This window comes from Hyperoodon ampullatus (genome assembly GCF_949752795.1).
Source record: "Hyperoodon ampullatus genome assembly, chromosome: 10".
Taxonomy (NCBI): Eukaryota; Metazoa; Chordata; class Mammalia; order Artiodactyla; family Ziphiidae; genus Hyperoodon; species Hyperoodon ampullatus.
This window is the reverse complement of record NC_136923.1, coordinates 89608466-89635513: the sequence shown is the minus strand read 5'-3', so window position 1 is coordinate 89635513 and position 27048 is coordinate 89608466. Positions and strand designations below refer to the sequence as shown.

The window sequence follows — 27048 nt, the reverse complement described above, 5'->3', positions numbered from 1 at the left end:
GGGCAACATAAACACACAATTCTAATTCAGCTGCGTGAAGACTGCTGTGGACCTTAGGTCACAGTTCAGATTTTTTTTTTTTGGATGAGCAAAGTGTGCCATTTTAGCTAGAGGGAAATGTACTAGGAAAGTCATTTACAAAGTAAGTCAATTGCCCCAAATCACTGTGAAACCCAGAGTCACGCAAAATTTCGACTTCCTGTTCATGGCTATAGTCTTCACTTTCTAGTGGAAATGCTTTTCTGGTAAACAAGGTCAGTGTCTGGGGTAAAGAATAATAAGGTGAGATAACTCATGTAAGGTAACCAGGTCAGAATCTGTATATACTCCATGAAAGTTGTCTTTCTCTGCTAAACTGCTGCTCCTAGACTGTCTGCTAAGCATTAAAACAAACAAACAAACAAACAAAAAACAACAAAAAACCTTGCTTGGTGTTAAATGATCTATATTAAGTTTAATCCAACTGTTATCTTTTTACTCTTCTCCATTTTCTTTAATACGACCCCTTTTCACAAAAGGTCGAGGAAGCTGGTAAAATGTAATGAAAAGAGCAGATTCTCTGGGAGTCTGGCAGAGTTGGGTTTAGCACAGAGGACAGTCACTACTACCAGAATCACTTTGGGCACGTAATTAAACTCCCAGTTTCCTCTTCTGTAAAATACGTATAATAATAAATAAGTGGGGAGATAATGTTTATGGAAAGCTCTGAACACCGTACCCGACACGTAGTAAGAGCTCAGGAGAAGTTAGCTATTAAACGATTCTAAGAACTCGAGGTCTTGAAGGTCTTATTTTCGTTCTGGCAACCAAAGGAATCGTTAAATGAAATCATTACTAAACCAAGTTGAACCTGAACGCGCATTTCCAGCGATCATGTAATTTGATCTCTCCGGGCCACCGTCTGCGAGCATGCGTAAAAACCCGTGGCGGGACGTAGGTGTCATGGCGAGCTCCATCTAAAGTCGCTGCAGTTTCCGGAGAGTGGCGTGTAGGTTCTCTTACTTTTGGCTGGTTTGTTATTTCCCGACTGCTGGATAAGGGTGGCGGGTGGATCAGTGTGGGGCAGAGTTTGGCCAGAGTTCCTTTTACGGCGGAGCCTTGTTTCCCCAGTTTTAGTCTTTCTCGGGAGGTTTGCTGGTTTGTTTTGCAGTTAAAAGAGAACTTACCAACTGGGCTGGGGGAATTGGGAGGCAGGTAGCGCTGCCAGAAGTGAGGACGGGTCTTTGGCCTTAGGTGCTGCAGGGCTGTAAGGAGTATTTAAGGGAACTTGTTGCTTATTGTCAAATCTAACTTCATTCGTTTTCCCACTTTCTGCGTTAGTGAGTTTGTGGGACGGGACAAGGCTTTCACAGTTACCTAGCTTTCAGAGAGCTGTATCTCAGAAATTTAAACAAGTTGGTCTGAAGATTAGGTGTCTTGATTTTTCACTTTTCCTTCTTGTTTACTGGTAAAACCTCTTTCTGAATCTCGGGACGACACGTGTCTTTCGTGTGTCAGGTGATGTGGATACTTACTTTATTGCCATATTTCTGTTTTGTAGTTCTCGGTATTACTTGAATCACGCAGACGTGTTGTAGTGCTGGATAGTGTTTATTAACTACGGCCAGACGCTGGATCTCAGTCATAGCAAATGTGGCAGATGTTAACACACCTGGCCTAATCAGAAAGAAATTGGGAGTAGTATGGAACATCATTAACCCTGAGGTATAAAGTAGCCTTTTATGGAGTTTAATCCCTTTTAGGTAGTTTTAAAGAGTCCTTACTGTTGTTTTGTGAAGTTGTTGCGAGCTTGCTTTTTCTAATCAGTTTTTATTTTCCAGACTCATCTCTCAAGAAGATTTGAGACTAATTATGAATAATCGAGGTACTCATTTATTTTAAGCCTTTTATGTTGGAGTGACGTGTTGCATATTATAACCTGCAGGAAGGTAGCCTAATTTTAATTTCTTAGTGATTTTGCCACCTTCATGATCTGGAAACGCCAAGATCTTCCTATCACTAAATCCAAGAAACGTTTTCATTCATTTTACTTAACTTTGCATTACCTGCATTAAGCAGCACTGACCATGTCCACCTCTTTCACATGCTCACTTCCTTTTCCTTTTGTGACCCACTGATTTTCTTCTCTAGTGGCTTCTTCATGATCTCCACTATAGGCTGGTTCTCTTCTGTATGGCAGGTAAATATGGAGTTCCTTAAGGCTTGGTCCTGTCTTCTTTCCAATTAGAAGAAATTCTGTTCTCTTTCTCTGGGTGAGCTAATGCACAACCTCATCAACATTGTTGTTCTCTGTCTTTTTTATTCTAGCCATCCTAGTGTGTGTGACGTGGTGTCTCATTGTGGTTTTGATTTGCATTTTCTTGACAGCTGATGATGTTGACATCTCATCATGTTATTGGTCGTTTGTATATCTTCTTTGGAGAAATGTCTGTTCAAATCCTTTGCTCATATTTTTCGTTGGGTTATTTTTCTGTTGTTGAGTTGTAAGTGTTCTATATGTATTCTGATACCAGGCCTTTATCAGACATTTGATTTGCAAACATTTTCTCCAATTGTATGAGCTCTCTTTACACTTTCTTGATGGTGTCCTTTGAAGCATGAAAGTCTTAAATATGAAAGTCTTAAATGTAAGTCCAGTCTGTTTTTTCTTTTGTTGCTTATTCTTTTGGTGGCATAACTAAGAAACCAGTGCTTAAACTAATGTCATGAACAGTTACACCTATCTTATCTTCTAAGAGTTTTATAGCATTAGTTCTTAAATTTAGGTCTGCAATCAATTGGAGTTAATTTCTGTATGTGATGTGAAGCAGGAATCCAACTTCATTCTTTGCATGTGGCTATCCAGTTGTCCCAGCACCATTTGTTGAAAACACTACTCTTTTCCTCATTGAATTTTCTTGGCACCCTTGTTGAAAATCAGCTGACCAGGTAATATATTTTTGACAAGCATTCTAGATGATTTTTGTTAAAGAATAACTCTAGGACAGTGATTCTCAAACTTTAGTGCACATCAAAATCACCTGGAGGGCTTGTTAAAGATTGCTGAGCTTTACTCAGAGTATCTGATTCAGTAGATTTTGAGTGGGACCCCAAACTTTTCATTTCTAACAAGTTTCCCCAGTGACCCTAATTGTGCTGGTGTGGGAACCACACTGTGAAAACTACTGGTGTAGGACTTTGGTTCACAACTGTGGCAACACACATGAGAATTACTGGAAAGTTGTAAAAAATATTGATGTCCAGGCTCCGTTCCAGCGATTGATTCAACTAGCGCAGGGCTCAGTTGTCGGTAATTTTCCATAGCTCCTCAGGTGACTATAATGAACACTCAAGACTGAGAACCTTTGCTGTAGGAGAACAGTGGTTCTCAATCAGAGGTGTATAGTGGAATCACCTGGGCAGGTTTTACCTTCCCAGCCTTAAATTCCACTCTGGAGAATGGGGCCTGGGTATTTGCTGTTCTAAAGGTCTCCTAATAAATCACCTCTGTAAGTAACCAGTACTCTATAGTATTCTCTCTTCATCATTTTCAATATCTCCTTTTTTCACTTACTGTTTTTATTTCCTTCATTAAACTTGATTTCCTCTACCTTTGAGAAAAAACTTTATACGATCCTGTTGTTCCATTTAACTACTATCTTGTTTTCCTTTTATTCTCAAAGTTTCATTATTAGTCACTTATTTAATAATTTCTGAAGGCTAACAATTCCATTTACCAGTTTGTTGGCAGTAAGAACTTGAGCTAATTAATAGTGATGAGTGAGTTTGTTCAGGTGCTTATTATATGCAGCCAGGTTTAGGAACCTCTGCATTATATATTTGTCTCTTTTGTCTCCCTAGAGTGAATTTCTGGAAATGGAATTGCCGGGCAAAAGGATATATGTTTTAAAGTTTGATATGTATTGCCAGATTGCCCTTCAGAAAGGGTATGTCAGTTTTACCATGCTTTCTGCTAACAGTTGGGTGTTTGTCAGTCTTTGTTATCTGTGGGGTAGATGGAAAATAACTCCTTGTTTAAACACATGCCCTTAGTGTGTTTGAGCATTCTTTCCTATGCGTAACGGCTATTTGCATTTCTTAAGTGTGTTGCCGGTTTTGCCTTTGCCCATTTTTTTCTGGAATGTTTTTCTTTCTTAGGGTTGCCTTAGACTCTTGCATTATTTGTGCTTTGCCAATGAGGCCGAGCCATGTGGGGAGAGCTTGGTGTTGAGAGAGGACCTAGGTTCTAATTTTAGCTCTATCAGTGGACAAATCTTTTAGCTCCTCTGGACTTCAGTTCTATAAAATAAGAGACTTAGCAGTGTTCCTTGCTTCCCTAACTCTGATACTATATGTCTACTGCAGTGGACCCCTCTCATCTCTCTTCTTCCATACTGTTTCCCTTCAGTGGATCCATAAGCAATTGTGTATGGGATGTAAATATTGTGTAATTAAAAAAAAATTAATATATGTCATTCAATTTATAATCCTTCAGTAGTTCTTTAGTAACATTGAAAGGCACTACCTGGTCTTAGCCTTTCTCACTTGACTTTGTTATTTCATAGAGTCATAGTTCATAGAAGAAACCGTAGGGGTTAGGTATTTATTTCACCTTCCCACCTACTGTAAGAATTTCCTCCTATGTTATAGAAAGACTAGCTAAATTCAGCTTAAGCAAGTGTTTATTTATCCATTCATTCAACAGATATTCTGCGCCTGCTGTGTGCTAGGCATTGTTACAGGTGTTGTGGATATAGTGGTGAGAAGGCGATGACACCCTTGTTCTTTTGGAGCTTACACTGTAGTGAGAAAGACAGATGCAGTTATATACCTACCTGGAGTCAGGTAGGTAAGTGTTATGAAGAAAAATGAAGCATAGAGCGGGCTAGAGGCCGGTGAGAATGTGTGGGATGCCTAATCAGTGTGTGCTTATCTTAGACAGGGTGATTAGGAAAAGGCCTCTCCAAGGTGTCATTTGCGTAGAGAAGTAGGCAGCAAGGCATACGAATATCTGGGGATGATATTCAAGGCAGAGGAAGAGCAAGTGTGAAGGCCCTGAGTCAGAAGCTAGCTTGGCGTGCTCAGAGGATGTCTGAAAGATTATTACAGCTGGGGCAGAGTGGGAGGTAGCAGAGGGGGCATATTTTGTTAGACTGGGTAGTGTACAGTAAAAAGTATTTATTGAGAAGCTGCAGTGTGCTAGACAGTTCTAGGCACCACCTGGGATAGAGCAGTGAACAAAGCACCAAGCCTTTACCTCCCCCTGACCCCCATCCCCCTGAGAGTATATATCCTAGTAGAAAGAGATAGTAACAAAATAATGAAGATATTTTTATGGAGGAAGAAATTCTCCTCTACCCTTCTAGGTTCTTCTGGCTGGTCTAAGAATTAAACTGACAGATTAGCAGGAGGCAAATCAGACGAAAGTGTAATAACATGTATACGTGGGAGAGACCCAGGCAAACAGTAACTCTCCCAAGTGGTTGAAACCCTTGCCTTAAACCCTTTTGTCTTCAGCTAAAGACAGAAGAGGATCTTGGGGGTAGTGGTTTGGGACCTCAGAGGGGAGGAAGGCAATTGCCATGCCATGGAAAAGCAAATGTTTGGTTACAGAGGAATTTTAACAAACAGACTTTGCTAGGTTCCTCCCCGTCTGCACACGTAGTTCATACTCTAGTTATCTGTGGTGATTACTCCCTTCCTGGAACAGGCGCTCTGTTTACGTTCTTTTAGGCATTTACGGGGAAGGTCAGAGTTTCTTCCCGAATCTTTTGGTCCTTGATTGTTTTCAGCTCAAAATAATCTGCGTGGCAAGCAGACATTTTGGGGTGGCAAGTTTGCTCCCCTGTAATATCTAAGCAGGTGGTGAAGTGCTGTGGTAAGGAAACAAGGGGGGAAGGCGGATAGGAGGTGTGTGTACGTGGTGAGGTGGGAGTTGCTCAGGAAGGCCTCACTGGTGACATTTGAACAAAGTCCCAAAGGGCTTGAAGGCATCCCAGGCAAGACGAAGACCTTGAGATGAGTGTGTGCCTGGTGGGTGTGAACTAGCTAGGATGCCCGTGTGGCCGAGTGGAGGGAGAGGGAAGAGCGGTGGGAAGTGGGGTCACAGAGGTAACAGGAAGCTGATTATGTCCTAGTAGAACTCTGTGGCAGCTTTTACTCTGGGGCTTTTTACTCTGAGATGGAATACCAAGGGAAGGTTTTGATCAGAAGCCTGAGAAGAATTTAGGTTTTAAAGGGATCCCTGGCTTACGTGCTGCAAGTGTCCTTCGGGAGTTAAGGGTAGAAGCAGGGTGACTATTACAGTAATCCAGGCAAGAGTTAATGTTGGTTTGGACCAAGAATGTAGCAGTGGGTATGGTCAGAAATAGATTCTGAATATAGTTGGAAGGTCAAGCCAGCAGGCTTTTGTTGGTGGATTGGATTTAGGGTGAAGGAAAGAGAGGAGTCAGGGATGGTTCCAGGACTTTTGGCCTGAGTGGGTGGAAGGTTGGGATTGCCTTTAAGTGAGATGGGGAAAGTTGTGGGAGGATCTGGTGTGATGTTGTTGGTTGCAGGTGGGGTAAGGTGGGGAGAGGATCAGGAGTTTTGTTTTTGACCTTTTAATTCTGAAGTAACTATTAGACATTCAAGCAGGGGTGTTGAATAGGCAGTTGGACATCTGAGCCTGAAGTTCAGGGGAGGACTGGGGCTGGTTATATAAGCATACAGTTGGTCTTGCAAGGCCTCGGGACTGGATGAGATCACCTAGGATGTGTCTGTAACTAGAGAAGAGAAGTCCTGTAACGGAGCTCTGGGGGCATTCCGAGGTTGAGAAGTTGGAGAGATGAGGAGGAACCAGCAAAGGAGACTTGGGGAGTGGTTGACATGGTAGGAGGAGAACTCAGAGTGTGCGATTCCAGAAGCCAGTGAAGAAGATCGCTTTAGGGGGGGATGCACGGAGTGGTTGACATGGTAGGAGGAGAACTCAGAGTGTGGGATTCCAGAAGCCCATGAAGAAGATCGCTTTAGGAGGGGATGCACGGACCGTAGTGTCAGATGCTGCAGACCGGGTCAGGCGAGATGGCTGAGAATTGACCGCCATGTACACTGTTGTGAGTCACTGAAATCAGGACAGCAGTTTTGGTGGAGTGGTCGGGGTGAAAGCCCGGTTTAGTAGAGAATGGGAGGGGGAAACTGGAGACAGTTCTTGCAAGGAGTTTTCTTTTAAAGGAGAGAAATGTGGTGGAGACAGTAGGTAGAGGAAGTGGGGTCCAGATAAGGTTTTTGTTTTTCAAATGGGAGAAATAACAGTATGTTTATACCCAGATAGTAATGATTCAGTAAAGAGACAATTAGTGATGATGCAAGAAGAGGAAGCATGGCTGGAATTCTGTGCTCGAGCAGGTCAGAGTAGAGGGATTGTTCTAAGGGGGGTGGGCAGTTCATTCACTGTAACAGATTGATATGTGGGCAAAAACCCATTTCCCGGTAAGAAAATGAAGTCATCTATGTGTACAGAATGTGGGAGGGGATCTGAGGGTCAGCTTTATTCAGGCCTTCTGTTTTCAGTACCGTCTGCAACCGCATGAAGAGGAGATCTGGGAGAAATTAATTTTCAGAAAACTCCTAAGAACAGCAAGTTTAAGTTTCTTCACCACAGCGCTTCCCAGTCTTTGCTCTACTAATGCATACTGGGAGCCTGTAAGACGCAGACTGTCCCAAATTTATTTGACCACAGAACTGTTTCTTCACTGATAGTCAATAAATAGAACGAATTTGGGAAAGACTAACCTAGTTCATTTCACCCTACCTATAGTTTGCTGAGTCGGCCAGGGCTCTCGTTTGCAAGAACAGAAGCCCCAACTCAAATGAATTTGAGCCCCAGAGGGAATTTATTAGCTCACGTGACTGGGCAGGGCAGGGCTGCATCTGGCTGCAGGCATTGGTTGGACTCAGTTGCTCAAATAATGTCAGTATTGCTCGTTATCTCTCCAGCTCTTAGAAGTCTTTCCTGCCTTGGTTAGGTTCTGCTTTGTGGCAGGCAAGATGACCCCCAGTATCCTCAAGTTGCCAGCCTCCTAACTTAGTCACTTCAGTGAAAGAGAAGCCAGCTCTCCTGTTAGCCCTGGCATAGAAGTTCTCGTGATGATTCTGATTGGCTCGGCTTGTCATGTCCAAACCTGAACCAGTCATTGTGGCCCAGAGGATGAATTACTCTGGCACATGGGTCTCATGTGCCATGGCTGCATCTGGGGAAGGAGGAGGCCTGTGACTGACAGTCCTACCCTGACCATGTGGTATGGGTGTTCACTATGATTTAAACAGTTCTTGATTGATTGCCATCTGGGTTATTTCTGATCTTTTGTTCTTCTGAGCAATGTAAAGCTAGCTGAGATTTGAACACAGATTTGTCTGATTTACACGGCCTAGTTTGTCATACATGTAAAGAGTGCATTACAGCCAAGGGCACAAAATGAGCCTGGCTGGAAATACTCTGTTAATGGAAAGATGGGAATCTGACAAATGAAGAGAAGGAAAATTCATCAGAAAGGCTTGAGACCAGAGGAGAGTGTAGGACCCTTAACACTGGTTTAGGCGACCCGGATGAAAAGTGGTCATTCTGGGTAATTAAGTAGGCCGTAGAGTCTCTCACAGCACGTGGGCTCAGGCTCATCTGCCGTGGAGTCTTTGAGCTGCTTTGGGTAAGTTAGCTTCTCTGTGTTTTAGATTACTCTTCATTTTTTTTTTTTATTTGGCTGTGCCATGCGGCTTATGGGATTTTAGTTCCCCGATCAGGGATGGAACCCAGGTCCTCGGCAGTGAGAGTGCGGAGTCCTAACCATTGGACAGCCAGGGAATTCCCTAGATTATTCTTTAAAGTGAGTATAACACCACCACCTACCTCCTGGAGTTGTTGTGAATGGTTAATGAGATGATGCTGTGAAGCCCTTGCTTCCTGTCTGGACACAGTATTAGTGGAGGTCTGCCAGTAAGTGTCTTCAAGTATCGGCAGACCTCATTTTCTTTTGCTTCGCTTTATTGTGCGTCACAGATGTTGCCTGTTTTTGTTTTTACACATTGCAGCTTTGTGGCAGCCTGGCATCCAGCATGTCTGTTGGTGCCATTTTTCCAACGGCATTTACTCTGTGTCTCTGTGCCACATTTTGGTAATTCTCGCAGTATTTCAAACTCTTTCATTATTGTTATATTTGTTATGGTGATCTGTAATCATTTATCTTTGTTACTGTTGTAATTGTTTTGGGGCGCCTTGAACTACGCCTGTATGAGATAGCGAACTTAATTGGTAAATGTGTGCTCCTACTTAAACCAACTGGCCCTTCCCCCATCTCTCCCCCTTTCCTCGTGCCTCCCTATTCCCTGAGACACACCAGTACTGAAATTAGGCCAGTTAATAACCTGGCAGTGGCCTCTAAGTGTCCAAGTGAAAGGAAGAATTGCATGTCGCTCAGTTTAAATAAACTAGAAGTGATTAAGCTTTAATGCGGAAGCCGAGATAGACTGAAAGCTAGGCTTCTTGTGCCCTTTAGCCAGATTGTGAATGTAAAGGAAGAGTTCTTGAAGGATATTAAAACAGATCCTCCAGTGAACACATGGATGATAAAAAAGCAAAACAGCCTTATTGCTGATATGGAGAAAGTTTGAGTGGTGTGGATAGAAGATCAAACCAGCCGCAATGTTCCCTTAAGCCAAAGCCTAATCCTGAGCAAGGCCCTAACTCTGTTCAATTCGGTGCAGGCTGATAGAGGTGAGGAAGCTACAGAAGAAAAGTTTGAAGCTAGCAGAGGTTGGTTCATGAGATTTAAGGAAAGAAGCCATCTCCATATGTAAAAGTGCAAGGTGAAGAAGCAAGTGCTGATGTAGAAGCTGCAGCAAGTTACCCAGAAGGACCAGAAGATCTAGCTAAGATAATTACAGTGGCTCAGTGCCTGGTTTCAAAACTTCAAAGGACAGACTGACTCTCTTGTCAGGGGCTAATATAGCTGATAATGATAAGTTGAAGCCAGTGCTCATTTACCGTTCCGGAAATCCTAGGGCCCTTAAGAATTATACTAAATCTTCCCTGCCTGTGCTCTGTAAATGGAACAACAAAGCCTGGATGACAGCACATCTGTTTATGACATGGTTTACTGAATATTTTAAGCCCACTATTGAGACCTACTGCCTAGAAAAAACATTCCTTTGAAAATATCACTGCTCATTGACAGTACACCTGGTCACCCAAGAGCTCTGATGGAGATATACAAGGAGATTAATGTTTTTCATGCTGCTAACACGGCATCCGTGCCGCAGCTCATGGGTCAAGTAGTAATTTTGACTTTCAAGTGTTATTATTAAAGAAATATATTGTATAAGGGTAAGCTGCTATAGATAGTGATTCCTCCAATGGATCCGGGCAAAGTAAATTGAAAACCTTTTGGAAAGGATTCACCATTCTAGGTGCCATTGAGGACATTTGTGATTCATAGGAGGAGGTCAAAATTTCAGCATTAACAGGAGTTTGGAACAAGTCGGTTCCAACTTTCTTGGATGACTTTGAGGGGTTCAAGGTTTCATGGAGGAGATAACTGCGGATGTGGTGGAATTAGCAAGAGAACTAGAATTAGAAGTGGAGTCTGAAAATGTGACTGAATTTCTGCAATCTCATGGTAAAACGTGGATGGATGAGGAGTTGCTTCTTATGGATGAGCAAGGAAAGTGATCTCTTGAGATGGAATCTACTCCTGGTGAAGATGCTGTGAAGATTGTTGAAATGACAACAAAGGATTTAGAATATGGCGTAAACTTAGTTAATAAAGCAGAGGCGGGCTTCCCTGGTGGCGCAGTGGTTGGGAGTCCGCCTGCCAATGCAGGGGACGCGAGTTCGTGCCCCGGTCCGGGAAGATCCCACATGCCGTGGAGCGGCTGGGCCCGTGAGCCATGGCCGCTGGGCCTGCGCGTCCGGAGCCTGTGCTCCGCAACGGGAGAGGCCACAGCGGTGAGAGGCCCGTGTACCGCAAAAAAAAAAAAAAAAAAAAAAAAGCAGAGGCAAGGTTTGAGAGAATTGACTTTAATTTCAAAAGAAGCTCTACCGTGGGTAAAATGCTGTCAAACAGCATTGCATGCTAATAGAGAAACTGTTCATGAAAGGAAGAGTCAATTGATGAGGCAAACGTCACTGTTCTCTTATTTTAAGAAATTCCCACAGCCACCCCCCTTCAGCAGCCACCACCCTGACCAGTCAGTAGCCATCAACATGGAGGCAAGACCCACCACCAGCAAAAAGATTATAATTCTCTGAAGGCTCAGATGGTGGTTAACTTTTTTTTAGCAACAAAGTATTTTAAAATTAAGGCATATACATAGTTTTTTAAGATATAATGCTATTTCACACTTAATAGACTACAGTATAGTGTAAACATAACTTTTATGTGCACTGGAAAATCAGAAAATTCATGTGACTCCCTTTATTATGACATTCGCTTTATTGTGGTGGTCTGGAGCTGAACCTGCAGTTATCTTTGAGTTATGCCTGCACGTTTCATTTTTCAGGTAGCTTTTTATCTTAAGTATTTTATTTTAACATAATTGTAGATTAACTTAGTTATAAAAATTATGTGGAGATGCTGTACACTGTACCCAAGTCTCCCCCAAAGGTAACATCTTGCAAAACTAATATGTATAGTATCACAACCTGGATATCGACATGATGTGGTCAGGATGCAGAACACTTCCCGTCACCACAAGGATCGCGCACACTGACCTTTATAGTCACATTCACGTTCCTCCCACTCTATCCTCTCCTTAATCACTGGCAACCAGTGTTTTGTCCTCCATTTCCATTATTTTGTTATTTCAATCTCAAGTATGTTATATAAATGTAATTATACAGTAGGTAACCTTTTGCAATTGGCTCTGTTCACTGACATAATTCTCTGGAGATTCATCCAGGTTGTTACATGTGTCAGTAGTTCATTCCTTTCTGTTGCTGAGTAGTATTCCATGGTATTGGATGTGTCTCAGTTTACTTAACCATTCAACCATTGAAGGGCATCTGGGTTGTTTTCAGGTTTTAGCTCTTACAAAGAAAGCTGCTGTAAATATTTATTTTAGGTTTTTGTGTGACTCTCTTAATATTTCTCCTGGATAAACACCTAGAAGTACAGTTGCTGGGTTGCATTGTAGTTGCATGATTAGTTTAAGAAAATGCCAAACTGTTTTCCAGAGCAGCTGTACCATTTTATATTCCCACGAGGACTGTATGAGTGATCCAGTTTCTCTACATCCTTGCCAGCATTTAGTGTTGTCACTGTTTTTTATTTTAGTGATAGCTATGTAGTGGTATCTCATTGTGGTTTTAGTTTATATTTCTCTGATGGCTAGTAATGTTGAATCTCTTTTCATGTGCTTATTTTTCCCTCTGGATCTTACGAATTTTTTCTAAAAGTTCATAGTTTTGTTTTACATTTTAGTCCAGGATCTGTTTGAATTAAGTTTTGTATAAGGTGTGAGACTTAGGTGGTTGTTCATTTATTTGTCTATAAATGTCCAGTTGCTCGAGCAGAAATTATTGAAAAGGCTATCTTTCCTTCACTGAATTGTGTTTTGCAGTTTTGTGTTTTTTTGGTGTTTGTGTGGAGTGGAATGGTTATTGCCTAAAAGCTTTCTGTCTTGTAAGGCTGCCACTTTTCTGGTTCTTTGGCAACAGAACAGGCTTTTGTTTTGTTGAGGGCTTTTATTGTCTGCACCTGTTGGCATTTCTGGGTTGCTGGCTTCTTCAGCTCCAAGTCTGGGATATAGGAGGCAAAACGAAACCCAAGGAGCTCACCATGGTGGTGTAACTTGGGTTGCAAGGTCCCTAGCCGGTCTGCCTTCTCTCCATCTTTCAAAGTGTTCTTATGTTTATTTTACATATATGTCTGGAGTTCTAGTTGTACTTAGTGGGAGGGATAGGGAAAATATGTTTATTTCATCTTCCTGGAAGCAGTGTCCACATTTTCTTTTCTTAATTATAAAAATTTTGAACATTCAGGACAGTAGAATTGGATAATAAACACCAACATGTCTATTTCCTAGATTTAAGAGTTGTAAATGTTTCCCCATGTCTTAATATATTTTTTATTGTTTTAAAATAAATTATAGATGTAATATTTACCTCCACATATTCAGTGTGCATCTCTAAAAAATAAGATTTTAATCGTAAAGACAATACTTTATATCTAATGATTTTTAGCAATATCCAAATACTATCTAATACCCAGTTCATATTCTAATTTCCCTAATTGTTCCCAAAATGTCTTACGGTTGTTTGGACAAAGTAAGACCTGATCAAGAGCATGAAGTGTGTTCATATTATCTTCTAAGTATCCTTTAATCTTGAACAGTTCCTTTCCTGCTTTTTTCTCCATGACCCTGATTTGTTGAAGAAATAGTTCCAGTTGAACCGTGGAATGTCCCACTGTCAATAAGATTTATCTGGTGTTTCTTTTACTGTATCTCCTGTATTTTCTGTAAACTTGAAGTTAAAATCTAAAGGCTTTATTAGATTCAAGTTTGGCGAGAATATTTCACGGGTGATGTTATGTTAAACAGATTTTCTGAGGGACTCATGTGCTTGAATCATTTATAACTTTTTTATGTGATAGAGAAGATGCCTTCTGCATCCTGTGATACATTCCTGGATGACATAGAAGATATTGTGTCACAAGAAGATTCAAAGCCCCAAGATAGGCATTTTGCGAGAAAGCACGTTGTTCCAAAGGTGCGAAGGCGAAATACCCAAAGATATTTGCAAGACGAAAACAGTCCACCAAGTGATAGGTAAGCTTTTCTTTTCTTTTGAAATTATATTCAGTATCATACCAGGGGAGAGGCTGGCACTACTGTATATGATATACATAATGTCTCTTTTAAAAAAAACCTTTGAAAATTTGAGAGGAAATGTGTAGTGTTTTTTTGTTTTGTTTTTAATTTGAATGGTTTTAAATTTAGCAAAGTCATTGACTAAAGAAGAAAAAGATGTCAAATTGCATGTTTCTTAAAGGCAGGGCCTAGGGCAGTATTTGGCACAAGGATAGCTACCCCCCTGCACCCTCCCCTGGCTGGATCTCTTTGCTGTTACAGTAGTTGGTGTGTGATTGTTACTCCCCCATTAAAAATTTTATTGGAATTTGTGATTCTTATGAAATAGTGGTGGTTTGGGCATTTGGTTTTTCTTAGCAAACTTACAAATACTTGTGGATCATCTAAAGGCATTGGGCACAAATTATTGTGCTGTTTACACTGTTATATTAGGTCTCTAGTGAAATTCGAATACAACGTAGCCAGAAAGGAATATGCAGTTATATAGTTTTAATATGCTTAGATTTGTTTACCTAGTAAATTGTTGAGAGTTTTAATACACTTGATTATTTTGTTTGGAACAGATTCATAAGATGTATGAATTTAAAATTTGCTTATATTTTAATGAATGAAGTTTAGTAAGTTTGTCCTAAACATGTCGTTAAGGTAATGTCTATTTAATTATTAATTATTAGGGCAATCCAAGTTGAAAGTCCTTTTATTTCCTTTGTAAAAATATTACATTTTTCAGAACTCTATTTTTATATATGGAATGCTTTGAATAGTGCTGTAGAGTGACAGATTTTCATTTTGATTCAGTTATTTATATCTGTAAGTTATAAAATAAAGACTGTAACTAGTATATAGTAGTCTTTAGATGTATTTAACTTTATTTGCCATTGCTGCTAGAACCATTTTCTGTGCTATTGTTATTTGTTTGTACCTTTCCAGGAGTTGAACTTAGTGTTAATATTTAGTAGTATTGAATTTAAAATACAACTCAGAGAAAAGATATTTTTTATATAGAGTCTTAACTTAGAATTCTGTGCTGTTATTTTATCTTGTATTTAGATTTTTGGTGTAACAGCAGATTATGTATTAAGTTGGTGCATTTAATCTATTGATTAAATGCTATTGCCTGTGAATGGACTGCAGTGAGTGAGTATTTTTGCATAATGGGCCCAGAAATTACCTAGTGCTTTTTATTTAAAAAATCCCTTAATGAGACTTTTTTTTTTAATTCATTAACAGCACTATTCCAGGCATACAGAAAATTTGGATACGAACTTGGGGTTGTTCTCATAATAATTCAGATGGAGAATATATGGCTGGACAACTAGCTGCTTATGGATATAAAATTACAGGTAATGAGATCTGTAATGTATTTTATTGATTAAAATTTTCAGAGCTAAGTTTTTAAGAGATATCTATTCTAACTTCAGCAACTAAAGGACATTTTAGCATAATTTGATGATTTTAAGGGAAAACAAAATGATACCTAATGTATGTTGTCTAGATAACTACAGGTGACCCTTGAACAACACAGCTTTCAGCTGTGTGGGTCCACTTACTGGGGACCTTTTTCAATACATACACTGTTATGTTTACAATCCGTGGTTGGTTGAATCCTAGGATGTGGAACCCTCGGATATGGAGGGCTGGCTACCGCACTTAAGGATATGCGGATTTTGGTCTCTGCCGCAGGTCCTGGAACCAATCCCCTGCACATACTTAGGGATGACTCTGTGTGTGTGTGTGTGTGTGTATAATATTAAAAAAAATTTTTATTTTGAAATAAGTTTGGACTTACAGGAAAGTAGTAAAATTGAGAGTTTGTATATGTCCTTTATCCAGGTTCCCCTCATCTTAATATCTAACATAATTGTAGTATAATTAATAAATTGGGAAATTAGCGTTAGCGCAATACTATTATCTAAACTACAGATCTTGTTTGAATTTTGTCAGGTTTCCTATTTACATCCTTTTTATGTTCCAGGATCCAATCTAGGATCTCACCTTATGTTTATTTGTAATGTCTCCTTAGTCTCCTCCAATCTGTGACAGTTGCTCAGTTTTTTCTCATCTTTTATGACTTTGACACTTCTGAAAGAAAATCGATTATTTTGTAGAATGTCCCTCACCTTGGGTTTGTCTGATAGAGTAAGGTAATTCTGATTACCTTAGATTGGAGTAAGGTAGTTACGCACGTTTGGCAAGAAGAGCACAGGAGTGATACTATATCCTTCTCAGTGCATCACATCGGGCAGGGGGCTTCGTGATGTTAGTACACTACCCTGTCTGTCAGATTTCTCCACCGTAAAGTTACTATTTTTCTCATTGTAACTAATAAATATCCTGTGTCTCCTCAACCTTTTGCCTAGTAATTTTAGTATTTGATAATTTTAGTATCTATCAGTGGATCTTGTCTGCAACAGTTATTACTGTGATATTTGCCTAGTGGTGATTTTCTATTTTCTTCTTTTCTTCCACATTTATTAATCAGAGTCTTCTGTGAGGAAGGGCTGTCCTTCCCTCCCCATTTTATTTGTTGATATCAGTATGAACTCATGGATATTTATTTTATTCTATAGGTTATAGTTCAGAGCTATATTAATTAATTAATTAATTAATTAATTAATTAATGATACGCAGGCCTCTCACTGTTGTGGCCTCTCCTGTTGTGGAGCACAGGCTCTGGACGCGCGGGCTCAGCGACCATGGCTCACAGGCCCAGCTGCTCTGCGGCATGTGGGATCTTCCCGGACCGGGGCACGAACCCGTGTCCCCTGCATCGGCAAGCGGACTCTTACCCACTGCGCCAGCAGGGAAGCCCTATTTATTTTCTTTCTTGTATTGTTCCAACTTTGGCCATAGGACCTTGTTTAGGCTGGCTCCTGTGTCCTTCAAACATGCCCCCATTCCTTTTTGAGCACTTCCTTATTTTCTGGCACCACAAGATATTCTAGTGTTGTATTTTCCCTTCTCCAGCCTCGGAAGCAACCACTTTTCCAAGGAATCCTGACCCCTTTCGTTAGGAGAATAGTGTTTAGAACCAGACCAGAGATCTGGGCACTAGTTGTGCTTATTGCTACTGTGAAGTATCAGTGCTTCGAGGTCCTCTCAGTGGACAGAGTTAGGAAATATATATGTATATGAACTGGCACATACACACATCTGTGTCTGTTTCTGTTGTATGTACATTAAATGGGAACATAATTTGAATGCTTTGTGAGAGGCAGTGAATGGCTCAGTGCTTTATATGTGTTATCATGCTTAGTCCTTGTGATAAAAGGACATATTAGCATCCATTCATATAGGTGAGAATGGAGAGGTTGTTTCTTACTTTAAATTACATGGGCGGTAAAGTCTGTTGCTCCAAAACTTTGCTCTTGACCACTAGTCTGTATCACATAGCACATTGCCTTTGCATGTGTAGTTGGCCCGTCCTAGCTTCAAGATGGATGTGAGGAGAAGGGCAGATTGGAAAGTTATTCCTTTCATAGCATTGTTTCCTTCAATAAGTAAATAATTGTATGTCATTAACTCTGTTTTTGATAACTCATTCTTTTTTTTAAAATTTATTTTTATTTATTTATTTTTGGTTGCATTGGGGTGTCGTTGCTGCGCGCAGGCTTTCTCTAGTTGAGGTGAGCGGGGGCTACTCTTCCTTGTGGTGTGCAGGCTTCTCATTTTAGTGGCTTCTTTTGTTGTGGAGCATGGGCTCTAGGTGTGCGGGCTTCAGTAGTTGTGGCACGCAGGCTCAGTAGTTGTGGCACGTGGGCTCAGTAGTTCTGGTTTGTGGGCTCTAGAGCACAGGCTCAGTAGTTGTGGCGCACGGGCTTAGTTGCTCCACCGCATGTGGGATCTTCCTGGACCAGGGCTCGAACCCGTGTCCCATGCATTGGCAGGCGGATTCTTAACCATTGTGCCACCAGGGAAGTCCTGATAACTCATGCTTTAGACAGCAAAATCAGTCTTATAAAGGTAAAAACACTCAATCTGCTTTTAGAATTACTTCTCTGTGTTCATTAGTAATTTTTGTATAATTTAGCCTGTACTTACCTTAATACATTCTGATGCTGCAGTTTGAAAATTAAGAAAATAGCCTTTAAGATAACTTCCTAAATATTAAAAAAATTCAGAGCTTGACTTATCCTAGGTGATATTTAATATCTAACACACGTTAATTCATTTTAACCTATTAGTCTTATAACAGTACTCTTCTATGTAAAATAAGTCTTGATGTGTTTATATAAGAATATTAAACTTTGTTATGCAAACCTAATTTTCATTTTTTATTTGGGAATAGTAAAAAGGGAAATTGGTTCCTTAATCACTTGAATGTGAAATTTATTTTTCTTGTTAATGTAGTTTATTTCTTTTATATGCCTGTATTACTTATATGTATTCATATTAATTTTACATACTGTTGATTTTACCCACTTCAGAAATTTATCAGTTTTAATTCTAGTCTGGCTTGCATGCAGTAGACTATAGGACCACTTTCTTACTTGTCTAGATGCCATAGGCCCAGAAAATATAAACATTAGCTTCCTTAAAATATTTAATAAGGAAATCTCTACAGGTCTTTCATTTAGGTTAGATATATGAATGATTTCTGGGTACATATGCCAGTGGTCTCTTTTGTTATTGTGGAATAATGGGAATTTATAAAAATTATTATTGCTTAATAGTTTATAATAATATTTCATTAATCACATGTAGACCAAAAATATTTTCATTTAACTCTGTAATTGATAAGAATGAGATATATAATAGATTATAGTATAATGTACACAGAGGTTACTGAAAACAGTATACAGAGAAATTCAGAAATCTCAGTTACCAATGGTAGATATTTTTACTATTTGGGGAAGAAAGAGAGATTAGGTATATACTTGAAATTGCTACTTCTAACTGTGTGAATCTAGGAGTATAATTACTCCATAGTAAGACCTCACAGAGGCTTACTCAGAGAAGTAAATGCTTGTTCGTTGCCTCTTTCAAATCCTTTTTATTTTGAGGAAAAGGGTGGTTTATAACTTATAAGATAATGCCTGCTTGCTTCTCATTTCAAAGAATGAAACCTGCTGAGGAAAAATGATGTCATTCTCTAAAACTCAGTTACCTGTTTGCATGATAGAATTAAATTAGTATTATGGAAAGCAGTTAAACTGTCCTTGTAGGTACAGTGGCTTTTTACAGAAGTATGATTTGAACACAAACATTTCATGAGTGTGTTCTTCAAGTGAGCAATTTTTATAGACTAACCCCCTCCCCCCCAAATAATGCTGCCTTGGTTATTGTTTTTGGATTATTTCTTTTGGAATGTTGGTAAATTATTTTCATTGTCCTCATTGGTGGCAGATCTTTATATCTTGAGAATATATTTAGTGTTTGAATGGTCACAGGTCGTTTGAGGCCAAATCTGATGAACAAGTATCGTGGTATGATACTTATATGTAGGGACTCTTCATTACTGTGACATAAAATAGGATACATGCTGATTTTTCTGATCTCTACGTTCTAGTTTTCTTTTTCTTCTTTAAATAGAGCATGGAAACATTAAGTTTTTTTTTTTTTTAATCTCGTCTTTTCATCTCAACGGGAATCTCCTCTTGTGATAGGAAGCACAAAACTGTGTTTCAACCATCAGCCGACTAAGTGGCACTAGTTTTGATTCTGTACTAAATTGTGTGTTATCCTTACAAATTAAGTAGTGTTAACTTTGTTCTTGTTGTTTAAATCCTAATTAACGTTTTCCTTATGTTTGAGAGTGAACTTGCATGGTTGCTTAGATTCTTCACCTTTTACAGAGATAAAGAGAAAATCTAGTTCGCTCTTGTGAATTCTAAAATACTTTGGCTCAGGGCTTCCCTGGTGGCGCAGCGGTTGAGAGTCCGCCTGCCGATGCAGGGGACACGGGTTCGTGCCCCGGTCCAGGAAGATCCCACATGCCGCAGAGCGGCTAGGCCCGTGAGCCATGGCCACTGAGCCTGCACGTCCGGAGCCTGTGCTCCGCAACGGGAGAGGCCACAACAGTGAGAGGCCCGCCTACCGCAAAAAAATAAATAAATAAATAAAATAAAATAAAATAAAATACTTTGGCTCCAGGTCCTGACTTTTTTAGCCTGGTGTTATGTCAAAGTGAATGCCCAGTCATAGTTAATAACTTGCATGATAATCAAATTATTTTGATAAAAGTTTTAAGCTCAATTTTCTCACTGGTAGATGCGGGAAAACTTCATCTTTTTTTATCGTCTTTCTCTGGGAACTTTCGATCGTTTTTCATCCTGTTCCACTTTTGGCCTGACCTTTTCAGGTCACTTAAACTTCTTGTTTGCATTTCTTGTAGCATGTAAGTGGTAGTACTTCAACTCACATTAGTTGCAGTAATTTTTGTGAGTAAATGCTCTGGAGTGCTCAGTTGTATTAAGATGACCAGTCTTTTCAAAATTGCTGGCATTCTGATACTGAACAACTTAAAAATATTTTTTAATTTTAATATTTTAGAATATTTTTTTCTAGGCCTTACTAATATTTTATACGGTCAATGTTTAATTGAACACATCCACATATTTGTCACTGTCTTTACTCTTCATTCCATCTTGCACCTCAGACCTTTATCTGGAATCTTTCTGCCTAAAGTACACCCTTCAAAATATTTTAGAATTTTTATGAGTGACAAATTTACAGAGACTAACAGATTTTCATAAACTTCACTTTTGCTTAATTGCTTAATGATTCATATTGCCCTTTGAGATTTTGTAAAACTTATTTTTGATAATTCATTTAGAAATATCCTGTGTTTAAACTTTATTTTTTAAGAAAATGGACAGATGAGTAATTACCATGAAAGCTTCACTTAAAAATCTATTTTTTTGCATTGTTGTCTCTCATTTTGAGGAAAAAACCTTTTTTTTCAGATGTTGACACTGGAACATGTAAAATAATGTTGGCTCTTTTTTTGGCTGTTAAAATTCTAGTTGGTTTGGATTAAAGACATGATGTATTTTTAGCTCTTGGACAGTAGATGGCAGTATTACATTACATGATCACTGCATCTATGCCATTAATATGAAAAGTGAATTGTGTTACAAATAGTCTTCTAATAAAATTATTAGAAGTCATTAAATTAGTTAACACTTTATTTTATTCTGATTTATTGCTCTTTAAACTTTTTAGTAGTACTTATACAAGAGTCATGCAAATTGACCTTTTCAGAGGCAGCATGACCCGGCTCAGATACCCGCCCACCACATGTATGCTGGAGACCGCGTGTGAAATGATTCGCTCATTGCTTGCTGCTTGACATCGTCGTTGCTCTGTTGCCCTGACTGTGCTTGTTCTAGAATGTGGTCATTGTCCTTTTGCCCAGAAGAGCATGCTAAAGTGGGAGTTTTTGAATCTGAGGACAAACATTTGATACCTTTATCATTACATTGCTTTCACACTTAACTAAAAACTAACCTTCACATAAGGTGCATCTTGAGTAATCTCCAAATCTGTGAACCTATATTAAGGTTAAAGAGGTTTCATATTAAAGGAGAATGGAGTAAATTACAGCACTTTAAAATTTCCCACTTATTCCCATTTTACCAGCATCAAACACATGTGTGATGGTTAATTCAAGATGATTTGAATGTCCAGGCATTTGCAGACTTTCTTTTTGGTTATTCCTTCATTGTAGCTTGGTGATTCTCAAATTTAACAGTTTCTAAGAATTCTTGTACTGTGTTATATACACAAATTCGTGTATGTCATATATAATGGGTGATTTAAGGGCTTTTTTTTTTTTTTTTTTTTTTTTTTGCGGTACGCGGGCCCTCTCACTTCTGTGGCCTCTCCCGTTGCGGAGCAGAGACTCTGGATGCGCAGGCTCAGCAGCCATGGCTCACGGGCCCAGCCGCTCCGCGGCACGTGGGATCTTCCCGGACTGGGGCACGAACCCGCGTCCCCTGCGTCGGCAGGCGGACTCTCAACCACTGTGCCACCAGGGAAGCCCTAAGGGCTTTTTGTGTATGCGTGTGTGTTGTGACTATACCTCTGATCACCTAATCTGATTATTAGCTGTAACTGCTTGTACAGCTGTATCTCCACTTGCACTGCCGCCATTCGGAGAGGGTGGTACCTCAGCTACTTCCTGTCTTGGGGTAATTTATCTTCTTTTTACATGTTCTCTCCCATGGTGTGTGAGTTCCTTCTGTCTTAATCATCTTTACCTTTGGCATCTCAGAGACACTGTTGCTTAGTGATTAAGAGCAGACTGTAGCCAGCTGTCAATATTGAGCCAGACTGTAAAGCCAGCTACTGCCATGTATTAGCTTTATGACTTTGGGCAAGTGACAATACCTCTGTGCTTCAGTATCCTTATTTATTTAATGAAGATGACTACAGCAGTCCTTTCTAAAGATTAAATTTTACTATGTACAAACGTGTTCCATGTGTGTCTGGTATTATCACCTTCATCATCCAACTCAGTACCTGTCACACAATAGGAATTCAGGTGTTTTTGTGTGTGTGCATTAGTGAACAAGTAAAAACAGTGTTTTGACTATAATGTATTGAAGTAGTTTTATTCTTTCTTTATAGCAGAATACAAATTATACTCTAAAGTTTAAATAAATGTGGTATGTGGTATGTGTGTGAGTCCCTTGAGTTTTTCAGTAGAATCCTATTTAGTGGCTGTCAAGTCCAGTCTTCATGGTCCTTACATGTCTCAGATAAGATCCTCGTACTATCACTTTACCTGACATGGACACTACAAATTATATTGAATCAGAAATCTAATTTAATCCATTCTTATTATATTGGAAGCAGTAATTGCTTTCAATTTAATGGGATTGAATTCAGTATTAGAAATTTTGATGTTCCTTCAAACGTAATAAAATTCGGTTATATATATATTTCCATGTATTTGTGTGTATGCCTGTGCATTTGCAGAGAAAGTGGTCTTGGAGCATTGCTTGTATTCAGATGAGTTATTTGCAGCGATTGGTAAGGGGGCATAGTACAGGGTGGCAATGAGAGTGGCACTTCCTCCTTCATTTTTCCCTTTCTGCCCAGGGAGAAAAGCAGAGAGAATTAAAACTAAGGGCTTTCAAAGTGGGATTTTCATCCATTCAGAAATAGGGGAGGGAAATCAAGAGTCTCTAGAGAAGATCCAGAATGTTGTTTACTCTTGAGGGGGGGCGCATCCAGCGCTCCCAGTGATGAAAAAAGAGCTGTGGGGTGAAAGGGAATCCTTTAAAAATGTATGCTTAGCATGTTTATATTCAGTCTTTCCCACTGAATCATTTTTAGAAATGGCTAGGTTTACCAATTTTTATGTCTTATACTGTGCTTTTTCTTGAATATGTTATGAACAAGAGGTGACGCTAATTAATGAACATTTCTGAGTTAATGTCTAATTATTGCATTTGATCGTGGAGTTCTGTTTCACAGAAGATGTAGTACTTCTGGCCCATCCCTCTGGCTTGCTCTTTGCTTTTACTCTTTCAGTGTTTTCAGTAAGCATTTTAGCTACCATCTTATCAGCTGTTGTCTTCTTTCTTTCTTTTTAATTGAGTGGCAGTGTGCAGTAATTTAGGATGGGTTCATTACATATTAACTGATTTTGAAGTCTGCTCCATGAAAAACTACTCGATGACTGCACTTTGAGTAAAATTCATAGTAACAAATGAATCAAAGATAAAAGATCATTGAGAATACTTTCTTTTTTCCATGTGAGAGATGAGTTACTAGCTAGCTTACAAAAATAAGGGAGCTGTGAGGGTGTTCTAGAATAACTATGTTATGGTCTCATAAAAACTATTCAGGAAATCAGTGAAAGAGGTAAAAGTAGAAGACATTGAAAATGCTATACAGGCATCTAAATAGGAGATCAAATTAAGGCAAAGAAGCTTTAGGGAGAATATTTGAAGCTCATCATTTCCATCTCATTTGTAGCAGCTTTTTATCTGTGTCTTAGGTAAGTTGCAAATTGCGTGCAAACCATAAACAAGGGCTGTTTTTTTCCTGAGGAAAAAAATGAGAGAAGGCTTTGCAGTTTTCAGTGAAGGCTTTTTCTTTTAGCATAGAGGTAGGAAGAATACTGTATTAGATGAAGAGTTTTTGTGTTCGTGAAATGTAAACAGCTGTGAGAGTGTAGTCAGCGTCTGTATGTTCTTCATGTAGTAATTTAAACATAAATATCTTTTCCTTGCAAGTATATACAGAAAACATGGTACAAATAAAATTTTGTAAAATCTTATTGAAGAATTAATGTTGAAATTTAAAAACTAGCAATTTCAAGATACTGATGACTCAGCCATTCTTAACTGAGGGATATTTGAGTCAGGCGTTAACATTTTCTGAGCCTCAGTTTTCTTTGAAATGAGATGGTGCTCTGCCAACCTCATGACATTGAAATGAAAACATATAAACATGAGGTAACATTTTAGTTTTTGAAAATATTTATGTTTTAAAATGAATAACTCATTTATTACACTTTAATGTTATTAAATTGTAAACTGATGTTTTTTTAATTTCTTGCTTTGCTCTCTGATCGCACTTAAAGATATTTTTGTACAATTTAGAAGCTCAATTCCTAAATGTACCAAAAGGTGGCACTGTTTACGTATATATAATATTTTGCTTTTTGATGAAAAAATGTGTTACATGTTTTATCTGCAAATGTATTAAATTGAGGTTATATTTTTTAATGTTTAATTTTCTGTTTTGTAAATGGATTTTTAATTCATGTAAGGTTTACTAGGACCAGGTTACATTTTTTTGGAAATGGTTTGGAAATTCAGATATTTAACAGTCATCGTGTAGACATAGACTCCTGTATAATCCAATATAATTAATGGTAAAACCATGTATTAATGTGACAGCTAATGTTTCATGGAAAACATAGTTGCTTTTGTATAGCAAAAACCATTAATTTTTTTAAGCCTCTAAAAACTATCCAGTGATTAAAACATAACAGCCATAAATAAATGATTTGTGTGGCTTTTAGGTCATACCACATAGGTTTATCCATTCTGGAATGTTACTTTATGGTAAAAGTACCTTTGAAAATTTAGGAAAATCTTTCATTGCTTGAATTTCCTACTGGCAGTAGTGAGATGAAAGGAGAATCTAGGTTCTATGAATAGCTTCTCTAGGTGAAGAATGCAAAAATTAGATAATATGAATTTGACTTGAGGTGAGGATTATTTATATAAAGGATGTGGTGCATACATTTCCCATACAGTTAGGTGAAAACCTCCCTGATGGTTTATTCATGGAGCATATTACATCCAACGTAGTTTATGACCCCAGAAGATAATACAATTAGTATATTTTTATGTCCAATAAAAGCTATCTGTAGTTGTTTTCTAATATAAACAGAATTTGTCAGTGATTTTTACTGGAGGTAGAACAGCACAAAATGCTTCTGTTACTAATATAAAATGCTTGACTCTTGTTTTGGGTGTAAGATTAAAAAAATCTGAGATAATTTCAGGTGTGCTTCCACTGTTTCCTTTATTTAAAAGTAGAAAATGTTTGAAGTCAACATAACTTGTACATTTCAGTTCTTGTTATTTTTTTCTGAAGTACCTCTTTTTAAGGTACTAATCCTTAGAAATAAAGAGTTAATGTCTTCCTCCATTAAAAACTCATCCTTATAACTCTGAAGTGAAGTGAAGACACAGTTGGCAGTTAGAGGGGTTCTTTTATGTTCATGAGAGTGTATGTGCTTATATTTAAATGTTCACTCTTATTGCTGCTTTTGTTGATGTTAGTAATAATAATACATATGTGATTTGTCTGAATTGTTTAAAAATGCATAATTAAAGGAGGATTTGATTATTCAGCACCTGTTTCAGTAGCTAAAGACTATCACTTAGACATTTTCTTCCAATATTTGACAATTGTTCTGTGAGCTATGAATAGTATGAAAAATTGAAGGAAAGCATTGTGACACTACAGTACTTCAGAGCCCATACTCTTAGGATATTCTTATTGTAGAGATTAATGGAGTGTTTTAATTATTTAGCAAGAAACAGATCTGTTTTTTAGCCTAGTCTTTTTCTAAATGTAAAATTCTAGGGATTTGGTAAATAACAAAGATTATTTTCCTAAATAACAAAGATTATTTTCCTAAATGACTTTGTGTTTAGGGATTTTTGTAAGGAAATTAGAAAGTGCAAAAATGCACTCAATAACTTTTTTAAAAAGCATGAAACTGAGAAAGACAGCTAAATGTCCCCAAAATGCTTTCAACAGGTCCGCACCCCCTGCTCCTCCCCTGGCTCCCCATAATGGCCAATGTGCTTCTCAGGGAAGGACCTGAAGTAGTAAAATGTGATATTATACAAGCAATATTTTTTTCCTAAAATACTTGTGATTAAAAAAAAATCCAATCAATCAGCATTATATATTCGTATAAAAAAAGATCTATCATGCAGATTGTCTGGCTCCTTTAGATGCCTTATAATAATATGCTAATTTATGCTGATGATCTTACCTTATGACCCTTCTGTGTGGCCTAGATATGTTAATATGTTATAGCTTTTAAATTTTAGTCATCTGTGTTGGTTGAATACGCTTGTTAGTCCACAGTACCACTCACCAGTCTATGTCAAGGACTGGAAAAGAACAAGAAAAATTTATCTTAGAATCAGTTGCTTTAAGCATGCATTAGTAATGGAGGAAATTACAAAATAGACCTAATTTATTTTTATTCTTTCTATCAAAAGTATACTTGGAGGGATTTTTTTTCCTTCTAATATTTAGCCCTTTATCTGAAAGTGTAATGTCCCTTTCGCCTTGAAATAGTTGTCCCCCATTTTTGGTTCTCATCTTGATCTAAAAGACACTGATGCTTGAAAAACGTGGGGTAATTTTTAAATTAGCATACTTGGCATAACTGAGTAAGTATTTCTCAAACCTCTCTGAGCCTGTGATTCCTTGTCTCTAAAATGGGTTACCGGGTTGTTGTGAAAATTAATAACTGGTTGATAAATGTTAGCTATTATTAAGTATTAATAAAGAAAAGTCACCATTATGTATGTTTTAAATTTGAGTCTCTGAAATGAACGGTAACTTAATGAAATTTAATTTAAATATGTGTTTTAATCTATTTACATGTCTTTCAGTTTTATGTATTTCTCTCTTGCACCTCTTTTTCTGATGGTGACTGTTAATTAGGAAATAAGGATGGGATATTGAAGTAATGGATAATAGATGGCTTCCAGGCCGGGGCGGGGGGAACCAGTG

The 27048-nt window shown here is 38.5% G+C and overlaps 1 protein-coding gene across 1 annotated transcript in view; it reads left to right on the top strand.

The window, feature by feature from the left end:
* Positions 1-928: 928 nt before the first annotated feature.
* The window catches only part of CDKAL1 (CDKAL1 threonylcarbamoyladenosine tRNA methylthiotransferase), a gene marked incomplete at its 3' end in the record, with an annotated part of 656191 nt that continues 630071 nt past the window's right edge, over positions 929-27048 (top strand). The window contains exons 1-4 of the mRNA XM_079712248.1: positions 929-988; positions 1821-1864; positions 13605-13779; positions 15052-15164. Of these exons, the coding sequence (XP_079568374.1) occupies positions 1852-1864; positions 13605-13779; positions 15052-15164 (301 nt within the window). The 5' untranslated portion in view covers positions 929-988; positions 1821-1851. The remainder of the gene's footprint in view (positions 989-1820; positions 1865-13604; positions 13780-15051; positions 15165-27048) is intronic.